General features: G+C 58.5%; 2 protein-coding genes across 2 annotated transcripts in view; both read left to right on the top strand.

The window, feature by feature from the left end:
* EEF1AKMT2 (EEF1A lysine methyltransferase 2) overlaps positions 1 to 2595 on the top strand; it is a 66180-nt gene extending 63585 nt beyond the window's left edge. Inside the window, exon 7 of the transcript XR_012780427.1 lies at positions 2456 to 2595. The gene's annotated coding sequence lies outside the window, so the exon portion shown is untranslated. The remainder of the gene's footprint in view (positions 1 to 2455) is intronic.
* Positions 2540 to 20063, top strand: part of FAM53B (family with sequence similarity 53 member B) — a 34423-nt gene continuing 16899 nt past the window's right edge. Inside the window, exons 1-2 of the mRNA XM_075534576.1 lie at positions 2540 to 2680; positions 9773 to 9827. Of these exons, the coding sequence (XP_075390691.1) occupies positions 2603 to 2680; positions 9773 to 9827 (133 nt within the window). The 5' untranslated portion in view covers positions 2540 to 2602. The remainder of the gene's footprint in view (positions 2681 to 9772; positions 9828 to 20063) is intronic.

The following is a 20063-nucleotide window of genomic DNA, read 5'->3' as shown; positions in this document are numbered from 1 at the left end:
GCCGGGCCCTGTGCTAGGTGTTGCCACCTTGGGGAGCCCTGGCATGCCAAGCCCTCGCCCTGGCTTGCATCTGCCTTCTTCAACCCCTTCCAAGTACCTGGGCGCCAGCCACAGGCCTCTCTTGCCCTGTTTCCCAGCGTGCCCCACTGACTTATGTCTTTCCTTCTGCTGTGGGTGGGTGGGGTGGGGGCTGTTCCCGCCCTGGTAAAACAGGACCGGTTTTTGAGGCTTAGGTGAAATATGTAAGATTCTTACTGAACTATTTGCAGAGGCCCCAGAGCAGGCCCTCTCCTGGGCTTGGTGAATTTCACTTTCTAGCAGCCTGGCCTCTGGGATACACTGTATCCTTGCTGTGCAATTAAAATTGCCACATTCAATGTCTTCCTGTAGGCACAAGGCATTCCCTTACTTGGTGACAGGCAACGGCATTGTTTTCTTTGTTCAGCCTGTGCCCAGGGGAGGCAGCTAGTTTGTGCTCAGCCCTGGGCTCCTACCTTTGGCCTGGGTGTGCCAGGGACCCTCCGTAAGGCCCAGCTCTGCCTGCCTGGCTGGGGTACCTGACATGTCTGCATCCTCTCTCCTTCAGCCGTGAGCCTGAGCTCGGGCTGGACCTTCTTACTGTTCTGGGTGCCAGTCACTTCCGGTGTCAGCCCTTGGGCTACTTCCCTTCTCCCGTCCCTTATAGAGGGCTCATTGAGGCTGGAGCCTGGATGTCCCTCACCACTGCTTCAGGGGGTATCTTGTTTCCGTGGCAATAGATAGACTTATGCACCATGCTCCTTCCTGACAGTGCATGCGTTAGGCCATCAGAGAGACTGGCCCCAGGGGTGGAGGACTTTAGTGAAGAATGGAGAGGAGCAGCTTGCGTGTCCGTTACTGATGTACCTGGGCCCACAGACTCCCTGGAGACTCGAAGGCCCAGCAGGTCTGCCAAGTACTTGCTGACCAAGCTGGGCAGGGAGCAGAGGGCTTGGCCTGCCGTTAACAGCGAGAGCCAAGGGCTGAGGGGGAAACCGAGGCTCAGATAAGTCTGTCACTTGCCAGAGGTCACCCAGATTTTCCAACGCTGGGATTCCACCTCAGCTGGGTTTGACTCGGGCCCTGAGCTTGCGGCTACTACCCCTGGCTGCTGCGGAGGAGGTGCAGGGGAGGACAGGATCGAGGCCGGTCACCACTGGAGCGCCCCCTTTGGAGGGCTGAACCCAGCATTCCAGGTGTGCTTCCTCCTGGTGCTGCCGGCAGCAGTTCTGGCGCAGGACAGCGGGGAGCAGGACAGACTTGCCTCTTGACCAGGCCATACTTGGTCCCGTGGCACCTCTCGGCGGAGTGGGACTGGAGCTAGGGCCCCAGATTCTGGGGTGGCCTGGGAACCCTCTCCATCCCCAGCCTTCTTGAGCGGTGTCGGCCCCCTCCCCTTCCTGGTCTTGCATGGTGGACGGACTTGCTTTCGCAGATCGGTAGAAGGTAGTTTCCCCAAGGTTGCCAGCTGGCCCCTAAGGGAGCGCTTTCTAGAGCACCGACAGGGAACCCTCATTGGAGCCAGCAGGAAAATGGGAGTTACAACCTTTGTGGCAAGTGGAGACCAGCCTGCAGTTCACTTTGACCCAGGCTGTGGGTTTGACTCTCAGTCCCTCACAGAGGAGCAGCTGGCTAAGGAGGACAGACAGGCCCCACCCAGCTGGGTGCAGAGCCCAAGGCTGTGAGGATTGGGCCTCACCTGAGCCTGACCATGGGACGGTGATGGGAACTGTTGACGGGCCGTCTCCATTACAGCTCACAGCTCGTGGAAGGGGCAGCCTCGCGGTGACGCCAGACATGGGGAGGGGACCTCGGGCTGCGGATCTGTGCTTGCAAGGTGGTGTTTCCAAGGGTGAGAAAGCTGTGCCCGTGTGTCTCTGAAGCCCCCTGCCTCACCTGCCTCACCCAGATGGAGAGGTTGAAGGTTTGAATCTAACCAGGGGTACCACGGAAGAAAGGTCTGGCAGCCTTCCAGTCCTGGCCAACCATCTGTGCTTGGGGTCACCATGGATGACTTCACAGCATTACGTTTGCTGCTGAGGGAACCTGGCTGCCTGAAAGTGGTCTCTTCCATTTTGCATGTGGAGATGACATGTGCTGTGTTTCCCTCTTCACCCCTACCGTGCCCGCCCTCTAGCCTTCAGCTCTGGTGTGGGCTGCAGCTGACTGCACAGCCCACTCTGGGACAGGATGTCACGTGACTTGGGCACACTCAGCAGGAACCCCAGGTTGTGAGCAGCCTAGACCCCAAGAGACCTGAGAGGCTGAGCCCAGAGGTTCTGCCTTGATGTGCCCCGTGAGCAGGGGGCCTAGGCCTTCCCGCCCTCCCTGGAGGTGACTTCTCATGCCATAGCCCCCCGCATCCCAGGAACGTGCAGCCCTTGGGGGCCCTGTTTTTCCTCATCCTACAGCCCAGTCCCCTCTTTTGTCTTACCAGGAGGGCCCCACGCAAGGCTGCAGGGCAGCTGGTTCTGCTGATGCCAGGCGCCTGGAGGGTGCCAGGACAACGCCCCTGTTCTCACCCACCCACTGATGATGGCTCGAGGCCACCCTGGGCTGGAGCCCTGCCCCTGAGGTCCCGACCATGGTGATGGTCCTGAGCAGAAGTCTCAAGAACCAGCAAGCTGACTCCGTTACCTGCAGGACCTTCAGCCCAGAGCTGGTAAGAACTCGGGAGGCCCCATGGGGTAGGGGTGGGGCATTGGACAGACCCACCCTCTAGGGCTGGCAGGCAAGCCCCTGGGAGTCTGAGAAAGGGTAGGCGAGAGGATGGGTGAGTTGGGAGGACAGTCCCAGGATAGAGGTCTTGGGTGAGGCAGACAGCCTGGCCCCTGGTCAACAGCAACCCCCTTCAGTGTGGCCGGCCCCCTCCAGCCCGAGGCTGGCATTCCGTCAGTCTCGACCATAAAGAGGGGCTGTTTCCAGGGGTGAAGCAGGCGGTGCCTGCATGGGGGGCCAAGATAAGGCCACACCTCCACAGGGAGTTGGAGCGTGAGCTGCACCCAGGGAATGGTTGGAGAGGGAGTCCGCCCTCCAGCTGCCCTCTGCCAGGGTGCCCTCCGAGGGGGGCTGTCTCAGGGAGGCAGGGACAGAACAAGGGCATACAGCCGAGCCCCTTCCCAGCCGGACTCCTTGGAAAGAGGGAGCAGAGGTATGTGTGGAAGGACTATTGCCTGTGGGTAAGTCCCCCGAGGTCCTGGTGGCCCCTGTGGGCAGCAGGGGGCTGGCCACCAAGGTCATGTTGCCCAGCCACCTCATGAGAACTGATAGCTGGCCCTGTAGTGGGCTCTGGTCTACAATGCACCACCAAACCTGGCTGGCTGATCCAGGAACACCACCAAGAGCTGATTGCACCCCCGCAGACCTGTCCAGAGCCCCTGTGAGGGTTGGGTGATAGGCCACAGGGATTCTGGGAACGAGGCTGTGTCAGAGTGAAGCTTGGCCTCCTCTCTGCCCTGTGACACCTCTGCTCTGGCCTCTCTGCTGCCGTGGCTCCCACCTGAAGCCCAGCAAGTCCAGAGGGGGGAGGGCTGCTGGCTCACCTGTCACCGGGACACTGGACTGGGCTTGGTTAGGGGTGAAAGAAGTGTCAGGGTCCCCTCCCTGACATTTTGCAGGCCTGGCTGCCCCCTCACTCTGTGATGCTCTCCCCATTTGTGGCTCCTGAGGCCAAGGCTCCAAGGTACACATGAGGTGCCCCCAAGTCCTGCAGCCTTCAGCAGACAGACCTGGTGGATGGGCCCTGCCTCCTGGTGCTGGCAGCACATGGTTAGGGTAGGCACCTAGGATGTGCTTAGTAGATGGGTCCCTTGTCCCCTGCATTCATCGACCTTTTGCCCATCTCTGTTTCCTCCCAGTTTGCGTTTGGTAATGACTTCTCGTGTCCCCGCTACCCCCACCCTGGGCCAGCATGCACCCTCTCTCCTGGATTCTTACAGTAACTGCTCTCTCTCTCTCTCTCTACACACACACACACACACACACACACACACACACACACTTTCTACCTTCTGATCTTTTCTGCCCAGTGGCCGCTGGCTTTAGCCACAGCCAGGAACCCTTTAGGATGTTCGAGGCCTGGGTATGCACAACTCCTGCTGCCTTGCCCTTCCCAATGTCATCCCTGCCCCTGGCCCGGCCCCAGGGGCTGTGCATCTCTCTCTCTCCCTTCTGCAGCCACTGGACCAAAAAAGAAACTCCATGCTCCCTCTAGCCCATCCACCTCTCCACCCCTGGACTTCCCCCACGGAGGTACTTAGCGCTTTCCAACGTGTCACATATGCTCTTGCTACCCAAGTGACCCCCCCCCCCACCCCAGAAGTGAACTTTGTCCTGCCTCTCTTGCTGGTGGCTGACCACTCGGGACCGAAAGGCTGGGCCCAGCAGCCCCGTCCCTCCTCGGCCTGTTGGTCCTGGGGCAGGTAAAGGGGGCGAACAAGGAGGGGTGCTGTTTCCTGTTGGTGGTGCCTGAAGAACTCATCTAAGAGCCACGATGTCTCTATGGGTTGGCGCCCCTTCCCCCACCGCCCGACTTCCTCCTGTAGCCGAGCACACAGACAGCTCTAATCATAGAACGTAGTGGTGTCACAGGGTTGGTGTCACCCCTGCAGTGACAGTGTCGGTGCCCTCTCTCCCCGCCCCCCGGCCTCCTCCTGTGTAAATGAGCACACCGAGTGCTTCGCGATGCCGGCTGTTGGTTTTCTCCACAGACTGATACGTGATCAGCGTAGCTCTCCATCGCTGAAACGGGGTGTTTCTCGGACCCGTGGGCACAGAGAGCGATGAGCTGTCGCACTGACTCTGTTAGCACAGCACCCCACTCACGGTGGGGAAGCCTCCTTTGCGTTTTCTCCCCTTCACGTAGGAGCCCTGGTGGGGTAGTAGTTTACGCGTTGGGCTGTGACCTGCACGGTGGGCAGTTCAAAACCACCTGCAGCTCCGGGGAGAAAACCTGGGTTTTTCTATTTCCTTAAAGGGTTGTAGTCTCAGAAACCTACAGAGGTCGCCGAGTCAGCACTGACTCGATGGCAGCGAGTTTGGAGTTTGGGGTTTTCCTTGTAATGCAGGAAGCTCGGAGGTTCCGTGTGGCGTGAGCTGGTGGTAGTCTGAAACGCCTAGGTGCTCCACGGGAGGAAGGCGAGGCTTTCTTCCTGTAGTTACGGGCTACGAAGCCCCCAGGGCAGTGCTGGCCTCCCCTTGAGGGTCGCTAGGAATAGAAGTCAACTCAGTGGCAGTGAGTTTGGATGTTCCTTTAATCAGTACGTCCTTTCCGATACAGTATTGATACAGATTCACAACTACTTCCCACATGACCGTAGCTAAAACTCCAGAAAACTTGGGGAAAAATAAAAAATGAACAATTGTAAAAACTGTTGCCATGAAAACGGCGTGTACGTGTGGTGTGTGCAGGAGGCCACGTGATTCAAAGCTAATGGCGGCCCTGGCCGGAGCCCATTTGGCAGTCCAGCGGTAGACTGCCCCAAAGCTTTATCTGTAAACCAGGCCTTCCAGCAACATCGTTGTTAATGGAGACGACAAATCTCACTGCCATCCAGTCGATGGGGGTGCCTGCTGAGACTGGCACGAGAAAGGCCATTTGGGTGTCACCCCTATGACACCTGCAGTCTGCCCCCTCACCCTGCCCATCCCAGTGACCCCACCACTCTCAAATGGCTGTGACCAGACTTGAGTGTTTGCCGGGCGAGGGGCCCCGAGAAGGCTTGCGTTTTCTCCCCTCGCTGGCACCAGCTGTGCAGATGGCCCTCTCTGGGCTGGTGGGCAGGACCACACAGCAGTTCTTTGGAGAGCTGAGTGTGAGGCCCCGCCGCAGGACTGAGACCAACCTGCTGTGCTGGGGAAGCAGAACCAGCCTGTGGGGGAGAAGGGGGAAGCCGAAGTCCAGAGGAGGGAGAGTAGGGGTGGTTTGCAAGGGATCCTGGGAGGACGGGCAGGCTGCCGCAGAGGATGCTGGGAGGGAGAGCTGGAGGGAGAGCGGACTGCAGGGCATCCTGTGTTGTGTCCCATATGACACCTGTTGCTCCAGAGACACCTCTCCCTCCCTCCTGCTGCTGCTCTTAATGGTCAATCCCAGAAGCTTCCAACCCAGGCTGGGCCCCTCTCTCCTCCTCGTCCTCCCCACTGGCCTCCCAGATGGGAGTGGGGCCAGGGAGCAGCTGCCCTTTGAGCCAGAGGGCTGCCTTCCAGCCTGGCCTAGACCTGTTTGCTGGGGGCCAGTGGAAGCAAAGGGTTGGCAGTGGGTGGAGTGGGCAGGCAGGGATGTCCTGCAGATGGGAATTGTGGGACATGGCACGGGGACCAGCTAGCTGACTTCCACTTGGGAACCCAGCCCAAGCTATCTCAGGGCTCCGCCAGGCCTCTCCGAAACAACCAACCCAAGAGCCAACCCCTGGAGGACGTGAGGCAGCCTGGCCCGACCACCCGCCCGTCTTGGGGCTTGTTCTGTTCACATGACGCTGGCGGGGTTAGGCTTCCTACACTTGATCTTAGCCAAAAGGCCGAGAAGCGATAAGGGGTTAGGCTTCCTAAACAAGACAGACAACCTCAAGTAAATGCCCTCGAGGCGGCAACAGGGAAGGCAGGCGAGTTAATTCTGTCTCAATAGGGGCTACGCTTAGAAAGGTAGACGCAACCATGGGTGTGTGGCAGTGAGCCCCACAGCTGCTGGGATGACAGGGTGGGCCCAGAGGCCCTGGACCCCATCCAGGGGAAGTGTCTGGGCCCTTGGAAGCAGAGGCTGCCCCTGAGACACCCACCCCCACACCCGAGGAGCGAGCTTTCCCGTCCCCCTCCCAGCCTTCCAGGGAGGACTGCGTGATGGTCTGTGTGTACCTGGTTTTTCAAAGTGAAATGCCTCTGACCGCATGGCTGCCCCAGCTCTTGAGAGAAGGGAAGGGAAGAACAGGAAGGAGCCACCCCACTCCCCAGCTTGGGAAGGAACTGGGCCTGGGGAGACATGGACAACGCATGCCCCAGTCCAACCTCCCACACCCGGCCAATGGCTGAGCCAGTTTCTGAGTTCCTGCTCCAAGGGGCTCTGCAGAGCTGCTGCTTCCTGGTGTCATTGGTTCTAACGTTCAGTGAGTCAATGAACCAGTAAGTGAGTGAGTGAGCCAGTGAGTGAGTGAGCCAGTGAGTGAGTGAGCCAGTGGGTGAGTGAGCCAGTGAGTGAGTGAGCCAGTGGGTGAGTGAGTGAGTGAGTGAGTAAGCCGGTGGGTGAGTGAACCGGTGAGTGAGTGAGCCAGTGGGTGAGTGAACCGGTGAGTGAGTGAGCCAGTGGGTGAGTGAGCCAGTGAGTGAGTGAGTGAAGAAATGCTTCCTGGACTTGCAGACAGGAGAAAGGTAGAAGGAAACAGGAAAGATCTAGGAAGCAAAGCTATGGATAGGAGAATAAACATAGGCGTGGACTCATGTAAATATATTAATTCATAAAAATAGAGGTATTGGCTAGGTACATATCTTTATATGGCAATACACTGAGGTAGTGGATTGATTTTGGGCCTCTGCTTAAACCCTCCCTCAATGCAAAAACACTTTGTTCTAACAACCTGACATTCTGTGATGCTCACCCTCCCGGCAAGATCACTGAAGGCAAAATAGGTGCATAATCCAATGAGGTAAAGAAAGCTGACAGTGCCTGGCTATCAAATGATAAAGCATCTGGGGTCTTTAACAAGGTATCCACGGGATCAGGTAACAGGCATCAGAAGATCCAACATCCCCTCACAGAAGGGTCACAAGAAGGAATGAGTCAACCAGTTCGCAATATAACACCAATGAAACACACAGTATTCCTCTGGTTCCTTTTGGCTTTCTTCTCCCCCCCACCCCCCTCCAATCCCTGATGCAAGGTGACAGTGGGGTGGCATCTCATCACCGCATGGCTGCGACCTCCCACTCACATACCCCACTCCTGGGGCTCAGGTCTGGAGGGCTGGGCACTGCCTTCTGTCGGGAGGACTAGCGAGTCCAGTGGGAGGATCAGGAGTCCAGCAGGAGCCGGTCAATTCCTGATTATGCCTCACCCCCCACCCAGCCTCTTCAGCTTTCCTGCCCTTGTTGGGGCTTGGGCTTCTGTGGACTGTGCACAGCAAGGCTGTCTCCCCCCGCCCCCGTCCCCCCTGCTATGACAGACGTGGGCTGGGTGGTTCCCCAGGTGCCCCTCATGGGTCTGGGTGCCCATAATCTGTGAGCTGGCTTCCTTGTTAGGCAAGGCCAGGCCGTGCATGAACCTGCCTCCTTGCCCTGCCCCTGTCCCTGGAGCCAGGGCCCTGTCAGCCACACCGCCCACGGGGCCATCTGATTGCTGTGGGGCCATGCTGGCTGGGCTTATGAGTGCTGCCACTCGTGCCCCACAAGGTGACCTCAGCTGGACATCTAGCGGGCAGTGAGCAGAGTGCCAGCTGGGAGGAGGCAGGAGGTATGGTCACACTGAACTCTTTGCAAGGTGGCTGCTGATTGGATGGCTAAGTAATGGGGTGACCCTTCACAGCAGAGGGTGGTTCCCCCCTCCCCAAGGAAGGGGCGCCAGAGGGGGCCTCCCCCAGGGCCATGTGGGCTCCTGCCAGACCTTCCTAGGAAGCCAGCCCTGATGCCCCATCCCCACCCCAGGTCTACCCACCAATTCTGCCTCCTCTGTCTTTCATTTGTCTCCTTGATTATCCTCTGCTCTCCGTGGGAGCCTCCAGAGTCCCATGTCCCCAGGACTGGCTCTCATCCCCATGGCAAAGGTTCTGGGATGGGGCAGCTGGAGGCAGGGACAGGGAGCTGGTGCCAGGCACTTGCCACCTCTTATCTGGGTGAGACAGTTGTTCTCTGCTCAGCTCCACCCTTATCTGTCCAGGCCTCAGAGAACCAGGCTTGTGCTCCCGCCCGCTTCTTGGCCTCCTGTATGCCCAGGTATCTCTGTCTCTTGGGGGGACTGGGCCACTTCCTCTGGCCAGCTGACTGACTTCAGGGACTGAGGGTTGCCTTTCACCTTTGCATGCCCAACCCCCAGCATAGCACCAGCACGTGGGAGAGATCCACATCTGCTGGGTGACTGCACGGATGGACAGACGGACGGTCAGATGAAAGGACACTTGAGGCAGGCCTTTCTGCCCCTCTGAGGTCAGAACAGTGTTCCTGACTCTTGGGGTCAGGATTCCCCTTGAGCGTGGTGGTGTGGCATGGACTCTGCTGGCCACGGCGTGGCCCCACCGTCCGTGCTGGGTGTGGGGCTGGCAGGGAAATGGAGGCTGCTGAGCAAGGAATGGAAGGCTGTCAGAGGAGTCAGTGCCCGGCTTCCAGGGTCACAGCAGTCATGCCCCGGCCAGGGGAAAGCTAGGAGTTTTGGTTCAGGTCAGATGTGGGGGCGGGGTGGGGGTACTCTCCTATCTTGGAGGGGGATCCCTTCCCAGCCTGGGCGGCAGGAGGCCTCACCGTCAGCCCAGCAAGGCAGTTAGCTGAGCTCATGGTCCTCCCACCTCCCCTGTCCCCCTCGGGTCACTCCTGTGGAAAGTCGCCTCACAGTAGGGCAGGGCCAGGGATCTCTGATCTGGGTGTTCCAAGCCTCGGGCTTACTGGGCGTCCCCAGTCACCCGGGCCCACACCTGTCTGTGTCCTCCCCTGGCCTGACTCCAGCCTGGAGCGGCCACCCCACCCCATCCCGAGTGGCTCTAATGCGCACGCGGTACAATCTGTGTGTGATGCGCCTCCGTGACGCCAAGGAGTGAATAGCCTTTCTGGTTGTTTTCAGCACACGCCCGAGAAGATGAGTCAAGGGCCTACCCTGTTCTCGTGTGGAATTATGGGTAAGTAGCCGAGCCATCTGTGTGCTGCTTGCTGCTCCGTCCTCCTGGCGCCCCTCCCCTCGGCCTGCGCCCTCTGAGTGAGACGGGTGGGGTACGGGTGTCTCCTGTGGGCGCTCTCTGCTGGGGTTCCCAGGCTGCTGGGCTGAGTGACAGGTAGTTTCTATCGCTTAAAATCTCTCGTGGCTGAAGATGAATCACAGAAACCTCCCTCTGCTCCCCAACATCCCCCCCCCATGCTAAGCCACATGAGCGTTTCGTTGTTCCCGTGCCCTTGGCGGTTTGTGGCGTGCTCACGTACAGCGATGCACAGAGGAGCCCACTTCTGCAGTGGTGATGGTGCCCACCAAAGACAGAATGGGAGAGAGACCCGGAGAACAAAGGCAGTGCCTTACTTCGCCGTCCGTCTGTCTGTCACGGGTGCCACTCACTGATCACACAGCCCCCTGTGCACACCCCTTGTGCCTCGCCCTCCTGGAGGGGGGGTGTTGGGTCCCCCATCTCTCCTTGAAGTTAAGTGGTTCTTCCCATCTGGTTGCCACGCTGTCTTGTGTGAATTGGCATGTTTGGCTGTTGCCACTGTAGTTGCCACTTGCTGGCAGCTACTGCTGTGTGTGTGCACATGCTTTGTGCTGTGCTGCAAGCCCTTCTCTAGGACAGCCCCCGTGGAGGTGAGGGGGATGAGTGTGAGGGGTGTGTGTTTCCGACAGGGAGAGAGGGTGGCCACATGGACTGCATTGGTTCCTTTCTGCACCTGGTGCAGGCACGATGTCTGCTTCAGCTCCCCTCTCGAGGTCAGGCAGAACCCCAGAGTCGCCGGCTACCTTGGGGCATGTTGGTGGGCGCCCGTGTCAGATGGGACAGCAGACATGCAGGATGGCCTGCTTTCCCCTGTTGGGGACCTGTCCCCTGGGAACAGGGCCTGAGTTCCCTCCAGGTGACGATGGCTGAAATGAGTCTGGTGCAAGCCCCTCACAGGTACAGTCCCACGGACCCCCTGGGAGAATGTTTTGAGGTGAGGGTGCTCTGTCCCTTCTGGGGAGACTGAGGTGCCCCCATCCTGGTATGTGCATAGGGGGTGGTTTTCTCCTGAAGCACGTGCCCCACCCTGTGGGGAGCCTGGGGTGTTGTCTGTACTGTCACAGGAGAGGGGAGGCAGACCCTTACTCACCAGTCCTTGGCCTCTCCAGGGGCCACCCTGAACCTATGCCCACAGGGTGGGCTGCCCGAACACTCGCCGTGTGTCTAGCCATGGGGCCTCAAAGCCTGCCCTGGTACCCAACTCCCCAGGCCCCTCTCTGCTTGACATGGCCAAGAAAGAGCTCCTTGACCCTCCACGGTCTAGGGTTTGGCTGCCTGATGCCGTGAGGATGTTGGATTTCATTCCCGGGCACCCAAGGGCAGACTTCTTGGCTTTGCCTGCAGACATCTTTAAAGGTGGTTCTCAACCTGTGGGTCGTGACCCCTTTGGGGTCGAACGTCCCTTTCCCAGGGGTTACCCGATTCAAACAGTAGCAAAATGACAGTGATGAAGTAGCAACGAAAATACTTTGATGGCTGGAGGTCACTGCAACATGAGAAACTGGATGAAAGGGCTGTGGCCTTAGGAAGGCGGAGAACCACTGGTCTGTGGGCTTATTGTGACTGCCCCTGGGAGAGGCTCGCCTCACTCCTCCCGCCCTCAAAGGACATTGTGTGTGGGCCCCTGGGCTTGCTGAATGGGAATGTGGGTGAAGTTCAGAGTGAGCACTCCGGGAATCACAGGCTCCCAAGGAGGCCTAGGCCTGCCCGGCCAGGCCTGCTGATGCCCAAGCAAGTTGCCACATCGCTCCTCAGGGAGGCACAGTCGGGGAAGACCCAGGGCCCAGGGGAAAGGGGGGTGTCAGGGTGGAGCCCCAGGGGCCAGGCTGTATGTGGGGAAGATGCTATTCTCAGATTCATCCCGAGTCTTCTGGGGACTGAAGCCCCTCCTCATAGCGACCTGCTCTGCCTTTTGGCTCCTGTCCCAGCACGTTTCTGCCCACGAACCCAGTTTCCTCTGCTCACCATTCTTTGGGGACAAGCCGCAGGGCATTGCACTTGGATATGGCCGCCCAGTGGCCAGCTGCCAGGCCAGCGAGCTGTCCCCAGCACTTGGTTGCTGGAGGGAGGGACTCTGAGCTCTGCCAAGAGACCACTCTGTATGGGGAGTGACAAGTCTCTCATGAGCACTTGTGCCCACCACACCCGGGGGGGTGGTTACATTTGCATGGAGGACGCTTCTCTCTGGGCTCAAACGGTCACATGTGCACTGCACAAGTTTAATCTCTTTGGGTGGGAGGGGGGCTGTGAGACAGGGTGTGTGGGGTGGGAGCAGGCTTCGTTCACGCCCCCGGGCTAATTGCAACCATTCAGTGAGCCCTGTATTGTGGGGACAATGGGCTCTCCCCCATTTCCATTTTCCTCACTGCTCCCCGGCAAAGAGAAGACCTGGAAATCAAATAGCTGTTGTGAGGGAGGAGCGCAGGACCAATCATTTCCAGAGGCCACTTGGAAAAGTCTTGTAAAGACAAGCCAATAGGCAGGGAGCACAACAATTCATATGCTAAAAAAAAATTGGACAGGGAACCCATAATTGCTTTGGGGAGCTATGGTAATAAATTATTTATTAATGTAAATGACTTCCTGGGGCCCAGAACTCGGAGGTAACTTGGGCAGAAGGATCATGCATTATGTATAAAAAGGAATTGTTAAAAATATCAGAGCGGTCTCCCCGGGTCGCTCGCTCTTCACTCGGGTTTGATGGGGGGCTGTTTTAATTACAAGCCCTCATTTCTCGAGTTTAATGACTCGGCTGCTAAAGTCTTCTCGACATCAGAGGGTTGTTCCCTGGGCCCCCTCAGCAGTGATTTCTTTAGGACCAGCCAGTGGGCTGTGGGGAGCCTTGCCGGGGGAAGGGCTTGTGCCCTTAGATTTGGGGACTCCCAGTTTTCTCAGGAGGCCGTCTGTGTCGTCAGAGGTGGGATGTGATCACTCCTGGTGCAGGAAGAGGGCATTTGGAGACTATTGGCTTTCTAGAACAAACTCATGAGAATTTAACCCAGCTAGCAAAAGTAACCGAACCAGGGCTGCCCAACCCGATGCCTGGTTTCATGCCCCATCTTTCCAGCAGGGCCACTGGGGATGTAATCGCAGGGCCGGGCTGTGCACCGGGCTGCCGGTGTGTTGCTGAGCTGCTGCAGTCTAGAAGGAGACTCACTTCCGTAGTCACAAGCACATCCTTATACACACAGAGGCCTGCGTGTGGTTTCTCATCCCTGAATTACAGTAGCACCACTTGTCCATCAGTAACGGCCCTTGATAACATGGGTGGACACGGTGGCTGCACCCGTGGGCTCAGGCATAGAAACAACTGTGAGGGTGGCCCAGGACCGGGCGGTGTTTTGTTCTGTTGTGTCGCTGTGGGTTTCTGGATGGCACCTAACAAGAACAAATTAGGACAAAGTTCACCCTTACAAAACCCACTGCCATCCGACTCAACAGTGACCCTATAGGACAGGGTAGAACTGCCTCTCTGGGTTTCTGAGGCTGTCACTCATAATGGGAGCAGAAAGCCTCATCTTTCTCCCTCAGAGTGGCTGGTGGGTTTGAACTACTGACCTTGTGGTTAGCAGCCTGATGGGCTATGCCATCAGGGCACCTCCTTTAGAAGGTGCTCTAAACTCTCTCTGGCACCCGCCTTGGACAGTGCTTCTGCCTTGAAGTACACACTGGATGTGGCTGCACAGTGCATTTGGCTCCTGGCATCTGCCTACAGTGACCGGAGAAAGGGAGTCCCCTGGGTGTGGGGAGGGGGTATGATGATGCCAGAGGACAGGGGAGGACCCTGGTGAGGCTCTCCCCCATGTACAAAGATGGGAGAGAGGCGGACAGTCTGGCCCAGCTGCAGAGCATGGCCTTGGGATCACAGACCGGGCTCAGGCTGGGCTCTGCCATCTGCCAGCTATGAACTCACAGGCTTTTCCTCTGGGGAGGACAGAGAAGGGTGAGCTAGGTGCCGGCCAGTGGTGTGCATGAACCCATGCTCTTTCCTTGCGGTGGCAGGCTGGCTGGTGAACAGTGGTGTGCATTCGCTGACTGTCCCCTCATGGGGTGAAGCTTGGGTTCCCGTGTGGACCCACAGGTATTGTCCACATGCTCTGTGCACCTGACACCCACGGCAGGATCTGCTGGCCCTCCAGCAGTCCCCTGGTGGATACCAGACTTTTCTTGATGCCCTGGAGAGTGGGCTACATTGGGTTGGCACAGGCACTCAAACCAGCACGCCCTTTATACCTCTGCACTGCCTGTGTGCTGTGTCCACTGGGCCCCTCTCTCACTCACTGAAGCAGAGCCAGCCCACCAGTTAGCAGAAGGGGGCTGTCAGGAGGGTGTCTCAGCTTCCTTGTCTCTAGCTTCTTTAGAAAGGGCCTCCTCCTGCACTGCTTCCCTCCAGCCCAGGTTCCTTGCAGCCCCAAGGCCATGTGCACAGAGCCCCTGGGCTGACAGGAGTGGAACTGCCCCCTAGCACCACAGCTACGGCGAAATCCTGAAGCGGGTTGGCCAGGTGCTGTCTGCTTCACCTCTCCAGAAACTGCCCTCTGTGTGGTTCCTTGAGGCAGCCTCTGGGCCACAGCCGAGGTCAACTCACAGGCTGGGGCTTTGGGGCATAAGAAGGCCTTCAGTCTCCATGGACCTGAGCCCCTGAGATTCCCCTTCGAGTTCGAAGGCAGAAATAGAAACGAGCATCTTTGAGGTCAGCTGCTCCCCTGATACTTCTTCCTCTGGTGCGAGGGGCTGTCCTGCAGTCTCTGCCCCCCTCACTTGGAGGCCGGACCTATGCCGGGGGTGGTGGTGGTGGTGGTGGTGTGGCACCTGACTCTCCAGTGGTCAGCAGCAGTCTAAGGCTCTGGGACTCTGGGTTTTCTCTTCCAGCTTCCCTGCATCAGCCTGCAGCCTTGGGGGTCACCGAGGTCACGGGACCACCAATGAGAGGCAGGCCTCAGGATATTGGCATGGCTAAACACCATGTGTACTCACACACCCATCCTCCCATTCCCACGCATGCACTCACACGCATTCACGCACATGCACTCACACATACATTCACGCACGTACTCACACTCACATTCGCAGGTGCTCACAGTCACATGCATGCACTCTCACATTCATGCACACTCGTGCACTCATACCCTTAAAAATGCACTTGCACTGCCTACATGTTTTCACATGCCATATGTAGACATTTTCACAGTCTCATGCGTGTGCACTCCCATCCACCCACACACATTCTCCCACACCTTCACATATAACCCCCCTGCCCCCCTACACACACAGAGCTTTATAAGGTCCCACTGTGAAGAGCTGCTCGGCAGGGAATGGAGTGCTATGGGTAGTAAAGTCAGGGCAGAGTAAAGGGGAGACTGCTGTGGCCGTCACCCTCTGTGGCCCTTACCTGGGGACCCCATGTTGGCCTTCAGGTGGTGGGGAAAACCCTTGGTGCAGCTGATTGGGCCGCGTGTGTCCTGGGGGGCCAGGGGAGCTGAGGGCCTGCAACCACTGCCCTCGAGTTGGTTCTGCCTCCTGCTGGGGCTCCATCCTCTTCACACATTAGTTTCTCGGGTCCTTTCCAGGGCTGCCCCGTCCGGATCTGCCTCCATCCCTCCCAGGGCTGCCCCCGTCCGGATCTGCCTCCATCCCTCCCTGGGCTGCCCCCATCCGGGGTGTGTTCTGTGACTTGACAGGGATCCGCATGCGCAATGCTTTCAGTCCGGGAAGGGCAGTGCTCTCCTTGCACGTTGATCTACTTTCCAAAACAGGCTAAAGGCAACGGCAGAAACACACCAACGCTCGGTGAGTTTCTGATTCTAAACTTGGAGTGTCTAAACTGGACAGCCGGCTGGAAGCTTCCTGGGTGTGGCTGCGTGGTTGTGTGCAGCTGCTACTCTGGCAGGTGTATAAGAACCAAGCCCCTGGTGGCCCGCAGGCAGAGAGGGTCCTGGTTCCCAGTGTCGCTGCATTGGAGCCACTTGGTGTGCTTGTCACAGTCCAGACTGCTGCCCTGCAGGCACGTGTGACTCTCAAGGCTAGAGGAGACTAGACTTGGGGTTTTACCACCCTCCAGGATGTCGTCTCTGTTCCCCACTCTGCGGGGCCTCTGCTCCAGCTGGACTCCAGAGTCTGGTACCTGGTTCATAGCGCCCTTAGTGGGCGCAATAAAACTGCCCCTAGGACTCTCAGGGGTTGTAATCTTTACAGATACAGACTGCCTCGTTGTCCTCCCTTGGAGTGGCTGGTGGGCTCAAACTACTGACCTTTCTGTTAGCTGCCCAGTGCTTTAACCCACTGCACCAAATAGAAACATACCATCCGGTGTGGTCCTTAGAGCAATGATAGCTTCCCCTTAGCAGCCCCTGGCCCTGGTCCAGCAGCCCCAGTACAAGGTGCCCCCTCAACTCTCCTAATAGCGGGATAAGGTAGTTGCTGTCTCTCACTCCCACGTGAGAGATGAGGAAACCGAGACTGCAGGAGATGCGCTGACTTGCAGCTCTGAGGTTTGAACCCCGGACCACGCCTTTCCCACCACACCCAGTGGACCCCACGCTCAAGGTCACGCCCCTTGTTTGTGCAGAAGTGCCACTGAGGGGAAGGCCGAGGGCAACCCGGACCCTTTCCCAGAGCCCAGGCCCACTGCTCGGGGCAGTTTGCCAGGGAAAACTCACTTGGTTCCTGTTTCTGTTGTCTGGCGGCCTGACCCAGTAGCTCCCGAGCGAGGGGGAACACAAGTGCTAAACATAGCCTGGGAGGCCCGCCCTTTCCTTGTGTCGGACTCCCCAGAGCGGTACAAATAGCAGTCACAGTGCTGTCTGCTGGTGGCGGGTGGGGGGGGGGTAGCACTCGGCCCCTCCCTCCAGCCAGTAGCACCCGCACTCACGCACCACTCTTGGCCCGGCCAGAATGAGGAGTTCAGGGCCTGCCTGTCAGGGAAGGCCGCTAGTGCCCCCCGCCCCCATGGCCTCTACCAGTTCTGTGCCATCCGCACCTCCCTGGAGCCCTCTGTGAGCCTGGCCCGTGGCAGCACAGGGGCTGGTGGAAGTAGGCACTGGCGCGGGTGCGGATGAGTAATGGTCAGCTTCGTGTTTGCCATTGTGACGGAAGTTGGGGGAAGTCACTTCCCCTGGGGGAAAGCATCCGACATGGCCCTTGTGAGTGCCAGACCCTGGTGGTAGAACTAGGTCGCAGGCACAAGAAACACTTTCCTGCTGGAAAAGCAGGGCCATTTCAAAGTCTAGCTGGCCTTTCTGCTGGTCCCCAGGGCAGAGTGGACTGGGGCTCAGGTCCTTGTGGGTCCTTGTGTGTCACTGTCTGTCAGACTCCCCTGGGAGTGCATGTGCGGTCATGGTTACAAACAGAAGGGTGGGACTCAGGCCTGTGGAGGAACCGGCCGGCGGGAAATGGTGTTGTGACGAGCAGCCCGGTGGACACTGCAGATCAGGCAAGCTGGAGACAGCAGGGAGGACGCTGGTGCTCAAGGGGCTTACGATTTGGAGAAGCTGTGATGTAGCAGTGGGCCAGCGCTGTTTGCGTGTAACCTGCGCGCTCCTTCCTGTTTCACCCAGTTGCTTTGTGAGGAAGATGTAGCACATGTGTATTTCAAAAGCACACCCTGGGCCTAGAAGGCAAGAGGATGAGCGAGGGCGGCCTCGGTAGGAGCTGCCACCACTGCCCACACTGGCCTGGGCTGCCTGGACGCTCAGGGAATCTGACCTGCCCGGGGACCCCAGGCTGCCGTGGGTTGAGTTGTGTCCCCTGAAATGTGGGTGGCTAGGATTGTGGGTGGTGTACGGGTTACGTGCAGGACTGGTAAGTGCAAGGTCAGCAGCTGGACACCCATGGCCCCTCGGAGGAGGAGGAGGGATAAAGAATTACTGTCTTGGAATTCCACAAGGGTGGGTGCACCCTGGCCTGCAGAGTCGCTGAGTTGGAATTGGCTGGTTAGCAGTGGGTTTGAGGCTAGTGGGCTTATGTAGCTAGAAGCCCTGCTGACTAAGCAGCGGCTGGACCCCACGAGCTGCTCCCTGGAAGTAAGATGGGGCGGTGTGCTTCCGTGAAGATGGCAGTCCTGAGCACGCTGTGGGGCAATTCCACTTTGCCTCACCCCACCGCTGTGGGCAGGGACTGACCTGGGCACAGTGGGTCTGGCGTGGACTGTACCTGTGGATGTAATTTTGCCAGAAACGGGGTCTTCTTGGTCTCCTTCATGAGCCCCTACCCAGAGGAGGGCGGATTCTAAACCTCAGCACTCCTGAGTGGTAGAACAGAGCAGAGCAGATTCGCGACAGACGCATGGGGAGCCAGATGCCACAGGACAGTCACCAGGGACCTCCAGAGCAACCTACAGGAGGGAGTTGACCTTTGGTCCTGGACCTCATGGACAGCCATTTCTGCCCTTTTAAGGCCACACAGGTGTGGCACTGGTGTCTCAGCAGTACCAGGGATCGGAGACGGAAGCTCCTGTGGAGAAGCACCACTCCTTGGGCACACATTCTAAACAGCCACCCAGTCCTGGTCACCACTGAGGTCCAAAGACAGCCTCGAGGCAGAGCAGACCCCGTGTCATGCACGTCTGGCTACTGCGTGGAGTCCCACAGAGTGAGACTGATGCCTGAGGACCTTCTGGGACTGCATACCCAGTGGATGGCCACTCACATGTGTCCTGTCTGACCAGAGAGGCTGAGGGCCGAGTATTGTGCCGGGGGTAGGGGTTGGGGGCACAGACTGCTGGGCAGCTGGGGGGGCGGGCCTTCAAGCCAGGCGATGACATTTGTGTTCCCCCGAGGGGCCGTGGACAGGAAGCAGGAGGATCACAGGATGGCCACGCTTGCCAGAGCCGGGGGTGGAGGAGGACTCCAGGACTGTGAAATAAAAATGGCACTGAGAGCGGTGTCCTCTGAGGATTGACCTGAGTGCCCCAGGCCCAATGGGGCACTTGGTCAGCCACACCCCCAGCTCTTGCCAGCAGCCCATGTGGCGTCATCTTGGGGTGCTGGCTGCTCCCCGCCTGCCCCACAGGCTCCTTCCTTGGCCCCCATGTTCCTGGCTCTGCCCACACCTCCCTGGAGGGTTTGGAAGAAGTGGGTGACCAGTGGTCCTTCTCCAGGGACTTCTCAAGAGACCCAAACGAGCACAGCAGGGAGATGGGGACAACAGCCCTGGCCCTGGACACCAATGGCCTTGTGGTCAAGCCCCACCACCCCCCTCCATTTTTGTTAACCAATGTGCTGTTCTGACTTGGTGAGACAGTCTTCCTCACGGAACGCGCAGGGACTCAACATGGTCAGGAGCTGATTTGAATCAAGAAACTGCCCGACAGCCGCGGGCCTCAGTTGGGCTTCTCTCCGCATCACATTCCGAGTCTGTTGCTGGCGAGCGAGAGGGGCTGAGAGCCCGGCTGGACCTGCTTCCAGCTCCTTAGGTTGACATCGGCAACACCACCCTTGAAAGGGCCTGTTCCGGCTGCTCGGGGCTCGCCGGTGCAGGGCCTTCCCGTGAGGTGGTCACCCTGCTGTCACTCAAACTCTTGTGGAGGACATGGCCGTGCCTGGCTCCCCGAGCTTCCTCACGCCCTCTGCTCTCTATTGGACGGTGGGAGGGGCATAGCTGGAAGCTGGCATCGTCTGTCTGTCTTACTGATTTTTCTTACCGAGCGTTTGAACTGCTGGCTGTTGTCAGTTCTGTGACAGTAGCGTGACTGCTGGGTGGAGAGGGTGGTTTTGTGTATAGTAAGACACATTTGGAGCAACAAGCTGCCCACTTGCCTGAGAGACCAAGTGCGTGGTGGCCAGCCTTTTGGCCGAGGGGACAGAGGTTCTTAAAAGATCCAGTGTCCTCAGCAGGTGCTGTAAGCTTGAGGTTCAGGTGAGCAGGTGTAGTCTGCTTTGTCCCCAGCAGGTGCCTTAAACATGGGGCTCAGGCGAGCAAGCTGAGTCTGGTCCATCCTCAGCAGGTGCGTCTTGTTGCTGAGGCCCAGGTGAGCAGGTGTGGCCCAGCCTGCCTTCCCCCCCTTGGACCTCGGCCTTCTGAGCAGCCACAGATCTCCTCAGTTGTGCCCCAGGTTTTCCAGGCCCATTCCCGGGCACCAGGGGCCCTCTAGGGCATGCCCTGTCTCTTGCCTCAGGGGCCCTCTGGGGCATGCCCTGTCTCTTGCCTCGACCTTGCAGT

The sequence above is a fragment of the Tenrec ecaudatus genome, chromosome 16 (genome assembly GCF_050624435.1).
Source record: "Tenrec ecaudatus isolate mTenEca1 chromosome 16, mTenEca1.hap1, whole genome shotgun sequence".
Classification (NCBI taxonomy): domain Eukaryota; kingdom Metazoa; phylum Chordata; class Mammalia; order Afrosoricida; family Tenrecidae; genus Tenrec; species Tenrec ecaudatus.
Note: the sequence above shows the minus strand (reverse complement) of the source record. Positions and strands in the feature narration are given on the sequence as shown.